At 40.7% G+C, this 9,800-nt stretch overlaps 1 protein-coding gene across 2 annotated transcripts; it reads left to right on the forward strand.

Moving 5' to 3' along the window:
- Positions 1 to 44: 44 nt before the first annotated feature.
- On the forward strand, positions 45 to 9,407 carry LOC118161218 (serpin B6-like). Of its 2 annotated transcripts, XM_035316336.1 has the most exons (8): positions 45 to 159; positions 1,606 to 1,715; positions 1,968 to 2,145; positions 3,479 to 3,616; positions 4,739 to 4,856; positions 5,141 to 5,283; positions 7,010 to 7,177; positions 8,115 to 9,407. In XM_035316336.1, exons 3-8 carry the CDS (start codon positions 1,978 to 1,980, stop codon positions 8,517 to 8,519), a joined length of 1,140 nt encoding a protein of 379 aa, XP_035172227.1. In that variant the 5' UTR covers positions 45 to 159; positions 1,606 to 1,715; positions 1,968 to 1,977; the 3' UTR covers positions 8,520 to 9,407. The 2 variants fall into 2 exon arrangements, with proteins under 2 accessions (XP_035172227.1, XP_035172228.1); XM_035316337.1 differs by lacking the exon at positions 1,606 to 1,715 and having other exon boundaries at positions 86 to 159.
- The last annotated feature ends 393 nt before the right edge of the window (positions 9,408 to 9,800 follow it).

Raw genomic sequence — 9,800 nt, forward strand, 5'->3', positions numbered from 1 at the left:
CGCAGCCCCCAGCCGCAGCCCGGGCGGCGGCCGTGGAGGGAACCTCTCTTCTAGAACCTCCAGCCCCTTTCCCCGGCGATGGGCGGCCCATGGCCGGGCAAGGCTTCCGGGGGAAGGGCGGAGCAGAGGCTGGGGAAACGCCGGTGGCCGGCCGGCTGGGTGAGTGGGGCGGGTGTTCTGCTGTATTGTTTTATACGGGCAGTGTGGGTTGGATTTTTTTTTTTTTTTTTTTTTCCTTGAGGGGAAAAGGGGACTCTTTGGCGCCTCCCCGAAGCTTCCTTTCCCCTCATGGAAGCCCGTGTCAGCCGGTGGGCTGCGGCTGGGCGGCCGGCTGTGTACCAGTGGCCGTGCCGTGGTGCCGCCGGGGTGCGGCCACCGGGCGGTGGCCGGGGCAGAGCCGCAGCTTGCTGGGGCCGGGTGCCCCGGGGAGCCCTGTCAGCCCAGAGCGGCCTTTCCCAAAGCCCAGGAGATCCGATTTGGGGTCAGGACACCCCAAAATCGCCACCGCATGCATGGTGCTGTGTGCCTAGCCGCCTGTCTATGGCGTAGTCTGCGAGGGGCTTGTGGCAGGCTGGTGGAAATAGGCAACGTGCGCTTGTCTCTTGGGTTTTCTTGTTCCTTACGCTGTTCTGCATCGTCTCCAAAAGCCCTTACGATTCCTGAGCTGTGGGGAGAATGTGGGTAACTAAAGATGCTGCTCCTTGCCCCGCGTCTCAGCTGTTGCGCTGTTTCTCGCAGTTTGGATAAATGCGCAGATTTTGAGGCAAATGGTGTGAGGTGCATCCTTTTGCCTGTAAAGGTTTGACTGTCGTGGAAAGCCTGCAGAAACTTCTGGAACCTCCAGGTCAAAAACCTCATTGCTGGCAGTCTGACAGATAGCGAAAATTCTGCTTGTCGGAATAACCAATGTGAACTGAAAATACTAAGTGCCTCCTACATACGCTGTAAAGTGCATGTAGTTATATCACGCCTGTTTCAGGCAGAATTGGAGGATCGTTTCAATCCGAGCTTTTTTTTTTTTTTTTTTTTCCTCCAGTTATAGGAGAAGAGAAACACAAGACAGTTCCTACTGTTGTCTATAGTAAAGCTACTAGCAGGGATTTTTTTTATAGAAGGAAAAGAACGCATGCACTACTTGTTTTTTCGTCCTCTTTATTTGATATGACGGATCAGGAATATGGACTAGGTGTTGGTTTTGTATTTTGTAGCAGCATACCAACACCAGGCACTGCCTCAACAATAAAAACACACCTATGCACACACAAATGACTGTCAGTTGATATCTTACATCTGGTGGTACTGTAGTTAACTCAGCATTCTGTCACTTAGTACTCCTTCTATAGGTACGTGGTCTAATGTCAGGTTAGTTAGCTATCTATGCAGCTGATGTATGTAAAGTCTGACAGGTGCTGAGTTACATGTATCGGAGCATGCATGTACCATCAAGTTCTCCATGACCCGTCTATTTTATCACACACATTTCCGTGTTGTAGACAATAAAAGCCAAGCTGCAGTGGACTTTGATTTTTTTTTTTCTTTGTACTGCAGCAGGAAATTGCACTAATCTGTCAGGCTGAGCAGATAAACTTCATTTGAATCTTGTAGGTCAACTCGTTCAGCTGACTTCTACCAGGCTTGCTGTTAGGTTTAAAATACAGCTTGCGCACGAACAAGTACGCTGAAGGTATTACTGAAGATACACAGGCTTGGAAAAGGTAAGTTTGGAATTCGGCCATTCTGATGCCGTGTTGCTTTGGTTATCCTGTAAACCAAGTAAGTGTTGTTGTGGAGTCAAAGGAGACTTGTTCTAACAAATGCTAAACAAAATACTGTCATGAATGCATATCTCAAAAGATGTAGGTAGGAGTATTTAGTATTTTAGTATTGGGAAATGTAAAACACAGAAATAGATTATCAGTTTGTATTCAAATAGATTTGAGACATTCTTTTTGTGTTTTATCTCCTAGGCTCTGAATCATGGATAGCCTCAGTGTGGCAAATACCACTTTTGCATTGGACCTCTTAAGACAGCTGTGTGAGAAAAACGGCACACAGAATCTATTCTTTTCTCCTTTTAGTATTTCTTCTGCTTTGTCTATGATTTTGCTGGGTTCAAAAGGTAACACTGAAGCCCAAATAGCAAAGGTATGTCTCTATAAACTTAGTGTATTGGATTTGATGGGACCATATGAACTATAAATCTGTATTATAGTCTGTGCTTATGCTAAATTGTTAAAATCATTCTGGCCTCAGAGAGCAGAGGTCTTCCTTTGGTATGTACGTAAGCTGTACATGTGTTTTATTGTACTTGTGTACTGGGGGGGCTTCCTTCAGAATAAAATTAAGAGGTTCCTGTTCTTACGTTGTGTGGGGGGTTTTGTTTTGGAGATAGAGATCTTCCTTAATATGTTATTAAGAGGAATCTTTTTTTTTTTTTTGTAGGTTTTATATATTTATATATAAATTATATATAATTATATATTTTCTTGTAGGTTTATATATTTATAGCTAAACGTGAATCTCCAGCTACATAAAATATTTTTTTCTATCATCTTTTTTTGGGCTTAATATCAGACTATCAGACTGCGCATGTTTTGAACATGTAGCCAGACACTTAAATAGTCCAACCTTTAAGCGTGTCATTGTTAGTTCCAGTACAGTTTATCCCACATTCACTGAGGTGCTGCCTGCCTCCTTCTTCCTGGCATTGTAATTTCTAATAGATAACTTAGGCATTTACACTTGTAACAATGGTAGTAGTGATGAAGAAGAATGAGAGCGGAGCTGGGATGTTGTTTTAATGGTAGTTTAAATCCGTGCTTGCATTAACAACAACTGCAGCAGCCTATTTTCTGTTTTTGCTTGAAGGACTGGATCAGGTTTGTATCCTCGCTTGTTTGGATCTAAGATACTAAATAAAATCCTTCAGTGCTATTATAAACAATGTGAAATCATGACGTTTTGCTTTGTTTTTAGCTTCAGGCTCTTTTGGTCTTTGGATTTTAACAGGGTTTTTCCTAGGTTTTCTAGGATAGGGATTATAAATCCCCAGTTTTCCAAGAAGAAACTGGTGCAGCATTAAGAAAAAAGCAAGATGTATCTAGACTCAGACTTCTTTGGGGGTTAGATGGATTCCTTAGAAAGCAGGGAGGTTGGACCAGATGACCTCCAGAGGTCTCTTCCGACCTCAACCATTCTGTGGTCTTCTAACGCTCGGCTAGAGTGAAGGAACCTAATGCTTGCTCTCTTTTCTGCAACCTTATTTATTACTTGAACAAGATCTGACTGGGTACATCATATGTGACTTGAATGCAGAACTCCAAATAGGAGATATGATGGAGATATGTTTTCAAGTCACAGTGTTTAAACCCAAAACTCATTAAAACAAAACAAACAAACAAAAAACAAACACAGTTGTGCTGAAGCAATTGCTTCAAAGAAGACGTGGACTACATTGAGGATATTTGTCTTTCTACAGGTGCTTTCTCTGAACAAAGCTGAGGATGCTCACAATGGGTATCAGTCACTTCTCTCTGAAATTAACGATCCAGACACCAAATATATCCTCAGAACTGCTAACCGACTTTATGGAGAAAAGACATTTGAGTTTCTCTCGGTAAGTAAACATTATACTTCAAAACATCTCAAATTTAATGTACTTGCTAGGTATTCCCTTTGGAGGTCAGACAAAATCTTTGGGTTTTACTTTCCAAGTTTTTCTAGGTTGAGACCCACCAACCTGAGAGTTAATGCAGAAGACTGGGGTCTGAACTAGGTGGAACAGATCATTTTAGATGACTCTGCAATCTGAATGCATAAGGGGTGCAAAGCACTATAAAATCCATCAGACTCTAAATCTTCTGGGTTTCATCATCCATTCTTTTTGGGTATGCTATGGGCCAAATGGTTCACGAATCTGTTTTCCTTTGATCATGCGTAAATATGGTGAAAAATGCTTGTTATTGCTGTCCAGCATGGATGGTGTTTGGGGTTTCTTTGTTAAGTAAGTCATCCAGAGAACATACTAGGAGGAGTATGTGACTCAATATTTTCCTTATCAGAGTATGTAAATAAGGATAATAGGTACTTTTAGGTACATGGTTCATGAGGTGCTTCCCTAGAAATAGAGGTATGCATCTAATTTTTTTCTTTTTCCTGGGAGTGATGGAGTTCTGTCTAAGAATTCTGCAGAAAAACAAATGCTGTTATGTTGTCACTACAGTGCTTCCTAATTTACAGGTGTTTTTTAATGAAGAATGTTAGTTTTGTTCCTATATTAGATCAGAATTACATGCATTATACTCTGAATTTTACATCTGTGAATAAAGATCTAATTATATTAAATCTGAGAGAATTTTTCTTTTCTCTAAGAAAAATCTGTTTCCCTTCTACCCTAAAAGTTATCATTAGCCTGGGAAGTTTGACAATGAAGTTTATGTAGGGACAAGTTTATAACATCATATGTTTTCTGACTCAAGCAAAAACAATAAACATCTTAGGCACATTGAGTCTGTAGAACTTTGTAGCATATAAAAGAAGCCATTTGACTTAAAGGGGAAAATAATTGCTATCTTCAATAGGTGATAGAAGTAATTTTAACGTCACACAAAACTTTAATAGCTTTATATGAAGTTGGGGGAGGAGAGGGGATAGATTTTTCTGTGTATTTAAAAATCATCTGTAACTGAATGTCTGTAAAAGTATATTGGTGAAAAGCTGTTTTGAATGTTTCTGGCAGTCATTTATAGAATCAAGTCAGAAATTCTACCATGCTGGACTAGAACAGACTGACTTCAAGAATGCTACAGAGGATTCCAGAAAGCAAATAAACGGCTGGGTAGAAGAAAAGACTGAAGGTGAGTGTCTTGCAGAACTCCCTGCTGCATTTAGTGGCAGTCAAGAGTTGCATAAACAGCTATTTCAAGATGTCATATTGTGATTCTTGATGACCCTCCCCTTCGCCCTTCCCTCCCCCCCCCCCCCCAAAAAAAAAAAAAAAGAAACCACAGTTATTGAACTCTCTCTGATTGGTACATAATTCCTTTAATTAGTCAGTAATTAATACACATTAGATACTCTCTGTGATAATTATATACATGCCATTGTTAAAAATTGTGTTTTCTTTCAATGTATCCTAAAGGTAAAATTAAAAACCTGCTGGCAGAGGGAATTCTTGATTCAATGACCAGGCTTGTGTTGGTGAATGCCATCTATTTCAAAGGCAACTGGGCAAAGAAGTTTGACAAAGAGAAGACAAACGAAACACTATTTAAAATTAACAAGGTATGATGTACTAATATGCTGACAATACAATAATATATTTAACTTCGAAGGAAAAACAAATCATTCAGGCAGCGTTACCTTAGGTAGGCTGTGTGGAGCTTCTTACTGCCTGTCCCCTTGATATGAAAGCTCTTTGCTTAGTTTCTGTTAAAAATCCTACTAATTACGTGAACCTTAATATCACACAACTATTTCTCCAGGATGAAAACGAACTGGTGATGTGAATTGCGTAAGAACTCACCTGCTTAAAACAAGCACTATGCAAAATTAAAGCCCTCATGCCTGATTTCAAACTGTCACTCTCACAGTGATGAAATATATCCAAGAATGCTTGAAACTGCTCCACTTCTCATGTAGGGCATTATGTTGCTCTCCCCATGCTACATACTGTACCACTTCAGAAACCACTGGACTGACTTGGTTTCTGTTTGGAAGGAGGGCTTGCCATCAGTTTCCCCACAGAGATGACACAAAACCCAAGCTTATGTATTTGCTTAGGGTTCTTTCCTTTCCCTCCTGCAGACACAGATCCAGGGATGTATCTGGGTGTGAGGCCCAGCTGAGCTCTTGGATTACTTTTTTCTTTGCAAACAGTTTTGTTTTTGAAGACTCTAGTCTTTTGAGATTGAGATACAACTTTTTCCAAGTAACTGTGAGATTGAGTAATGCTACCTTGGCTCAGCCAAGGAACTCACTTTTAGATATGCAGACAACTGCAAACCTCTTTCCTTGTTACAAACAAATAACTTAAATTTGTAATTTCATCCTGCTGATGACTAGCCACTGATGAGCTGCAGAAGTCAATGAGTAGGCTCAAATGAACAGTTGGAAATCCCAGGTGCTAATCTGAAGCTTTAAGCTAGTTATTTTACAGTCTGTCCAGGATTAGAGTTACTCTAACATCCCAGTAGTCTTCTCAGAATCCTATGACATCTAGCATATCTTTGACTTTTGTACTTCTTGTGACTTGCTGGATGATTTTTGGCATGCTGCGTGGCCTTTTCTTTACTTATCCATCCTTTTCATGTGTCATTGATTGCTGTTGCAAAATCACTTCTGGCATAATCAGAGGGCATTGTTTCAATGGACTTTCCTTTAAAAAAACAACAACCTCGTATAGTTATCTTGTAAAGGTAAGGGGAAAAGTGATTAAACTTAACTGAAAAGGAGGAAAGTGTAAACAAAAGTAGCTGATGCTCCATGTGTAAATGGAAGGAGATGGTGAAAAATGAAACAGAAAAATCTTATACATTCTTACTACCCCTGTGACTTTTAAAAATCCAGAATGATGCTCTCAATGCATTTTAGTAGCATATTAAAATATTTCAATTGTTTTGTTATAGTGCTTAGAGCCACGTGGAGTGAAATAAAAATACCTAAATGGAAATTATTTTGTATTAATTTAAAGCAAGGAGCCTAGGTCCTGCTTCTTACCAGCTCTGCTTAGTGCTTCTCAGTAGTTCTTAACTGAACAAATGTGTGTTCTTGCTTCTTCGTGTTAAAACAAATTTCACATGTATTTCCACATTAGCAATTAGAAATTAAATCTCAGGGATCCTTAATTCTTATCTTATTCTTTATGGAAGAGTGACAAAGCTGTACACTGCAGTATACTTAGGTGTCTCTACAGTCAAAATTCTAAAAAGCACTAAGTAACTGGTTGCCTGCTTCATATTTTAAGAACAGCATACTGGCTCAGTAGTAACTGTTGATGTCTTTATTTCAGAATGAGACCAAACCTGTGCAGATGATGTTCAGAAAAGATAAATTTAACATGACCTATATTGGAGACATGGAGACCAAAGTCCTTGAGCTCCCATATATTGGCAACGAACTCAGCATGATCATCCTACTCCCTAATGCAATCCAGGATGAATCTACTGGCTTGGAAAAGGTAAGCTGTTGAGGTAAATCCAGACAGTTTGTATCTGTCCAGGGAAGCGAGTTTGGTACTGCATGTGAACCTGCAGTTCCGTTCCAAAGCTATGATATCACTGGTGCTCAGGATTGGTTGAAATATGTCCCATATCTCCCTGCCCCCAAAGTGGCATGTATTCTTTTCACAACTGGTCAAGCTGTGTGCTGCCCCCAAAGTCAGAGGCTCTGGAAGAAGCTGTAACCCTCATCAGGAGCAGGAGTTAGCTGTGGTTATGGTGAGGCCCTAGTACAGTGAGCACCAGATGAGAGCAGATCTGGGGGAGCAATTACAACTTCGAATATGGACTTCCTATAGCTTGTCCCATAGGTCTTCCTTACTGAACAGCTGGCACATGGTGACTGGCCCTCTACTTAGAAGCATGCTCACAGGGAAGTCTGTGGTCTCTTCTGTTTTAGAGATACAGCTTTTGGTTGCCTTGTGCTCTGGCCAAGCAATTAGTAAGCTTTTCTAACATTAGCTAAAAAGGGTGTTGTAAGCAGGCTTTTTCACCAGCCTGTCAGCTGGAAGATCCCAAAACAGGAGCTTTTGGTTAAAAGGAAGAACTGGGTTTGGTTTCTTTTGGACCTTTGTTAGTTCTTCTGTGCTTTTTTACTTCCCATATGTAAAAATACTTTTTTTTACAGTCTAATGTGTTTTATAAAAGTAAACTTTGAGATACTATCTCATAGTAATGTGTCTACCACAGAGAGCATACAGGCTTGATCTCAGCTGAAGCCATAGTCTCTAGTAAGTAATGAAACTTGTACTTTGGCTTAAGACCCCGTAAGCTCCAGAAAAAGACGCACATTACGCGCTATATAAACAGATACAGTATCCACCACTTACACCTTCATAAAATTGTGACTCTTCTGATTTTAATTATGTAACTTTGGGGACTTTTATTTTTTTTTAGCTGGAAAGAGAACTTACATATGAGAAGCTGATAGATTGGATTAATCCTGAAATGATGGACATGACAGAGGTGAAGGTGTCTTTACCCAGATTTAAACTGGAAGAAAATTATGATCTGAAACCTCTTCTGAGCAAGATGGGAATGCCTGATGCATTCAACTTACAGAAGGCAGACTTCTCAGCCATCTCAGCTGGTAACGAGCTAGTGCTTTCTGAAGTGGTTCACAAGTCCTTTGTGGAAGTCAATGAAGAAGGCACTGAAGCAGCAGCTGCCACGGCAGGAGTGATGTTACTGCGCTGTGCTATGATCGTTCCAGATTTCACTGCTGATCATCCATTCCTCTTCTTCATCCGGCACAACAAAACTTCCAGCATTCTGTTTTGTGGCAGATACTGCTCTCCCTAAAAAGATGTCTTGACAGAAGTGCTGCTGTTAACACAGTAACTTTGTTCCTTTAGGATAGGATTACTCTTTTGCACTAACTGCCTCTTTTAACTGTGCCTGAATCCACTTCTCTTGTCATTAATTTGGGCTTCAATACAGTACCAGAGACACTTAGACAGCAGCTGCCATTTAAAACAGGTTTGCTATCCTGTGCACCTGGGTAGAGAGTTTTCCAACTTGTTGCTGACAAGAAATATGCTCAGTGAACGGTTGAATCTGTGCTTGTAGTTCCCATCACACTTTCCTTTTTGTGGCCACCAGACAGTGAATCAGATAGTGACATCTCACAGAAAAGGAAGAAGTAGATTTTGTTTCTGACAGATTGGAAGACGTCTCATGCTGTGTGCCCTGTTTTTCTTCCCATCCCCAGTACTCTGTTTTTTTTCATTCTTCCAGAGCATTTAACATTTTCATAAAAGTGAAGGGAGATGAAAGGAGGCTTTGGCAACCTGTTACATGTTACTAAGCATCCTGACTAGATTTGTTTTTTTTGGATGATAACTGGACAGCACTTACACAAGAGTGGGAATAAAAGTATGTCTCTGTAACAAGTGACCTTGCAGGTTTTCACAGGGTAAGGATCGTTGTCTTACCACTTTGTGACACCTGGGTATATTAGCTATCACCTAGTTTATTAGTCCTTCAACAAAGAATGTAATAAAAAGCATATGGTTCCTCTGTGGTATTTAAATGCCAAAGTTTTATTTTCTATCTATATCTTTTTCCTATTCATGGTTTGTTAAACCTCTGAACTTTAACTGAATGCCAAAGACAAAAACTAAAGTGACTTTGCTAACAGTGATTTGTTTTGCTGTTCCTGAAATAATAAAATGAACTCATGGTGGGTGCTGTGGGAGTTCCTTTCTTTTGTGACCACAAATCATGCAACACCTGTAATAGGAAGAAAACAACTACTTGATGGAGGGCAGTCAGCTTTCACCTAACATTAGGAATTCGTTCTTTACCCTGGGCTTTGCCAAATGCTGCATACCCTAGGTGCTGACTGGGATTACTGCCAAGTTTGGGGTCAGTCTTAGGATTCATTATAAAGAGCCCTTCGGGCAGGAGCTCTGAAGCCAAGCACTTATTTCTGGCCAGGATGCCGGTGCATTGGAGTGCATCTAAAGGGTGCATGCTTGTCAGGGTGGGCGTGGTGCATCAGCCACACCAGGTGCTGAGGATGAAGCCATCATCTGGTGTCGGGGAAGCAGCCACCAGCAGGCGTGGGCTGCACGTCGCTGC

Source organism: Oxyura jamaicensis, chromosome 2 (assembly GCF_011077185.1).
Source record: "Oxyura jamaicensis isolate SHBP4307 breed ruddy duck chromosome 2, BPBGC_Ojam_1.0, whole genome shotgun sequence".
NCBI classification, from domain to species: Eukaryota; Metazoa; Chordata; class Aves; order Anseriformes; family Anatidae; genus Oxyura; species Oxyura jamaicensis.

Coding starts and splice junctions, on each gene's coding strand:
- LOC118161218 (XM_035316336.1), top strand. CDS start 1,978: ATGGATAGCCTCAGTGTGGCAAATACCACTTTTGCATTGGACCTCTTA. Junction 4,857..5,140: donor GGTAGAAGAAAAGACTGAAG/GTGAGTGTCTTG, acceptor TGTATCCTAAAG/GTAAAATTAAAAACCTGCTG. Junction 5,284..7,009: donor CACTATTTAAAATTAACAAG/GTATGATGTACT, acceptor TCTTTATTTCAG/AATGAGACCAAACCTGTGCA.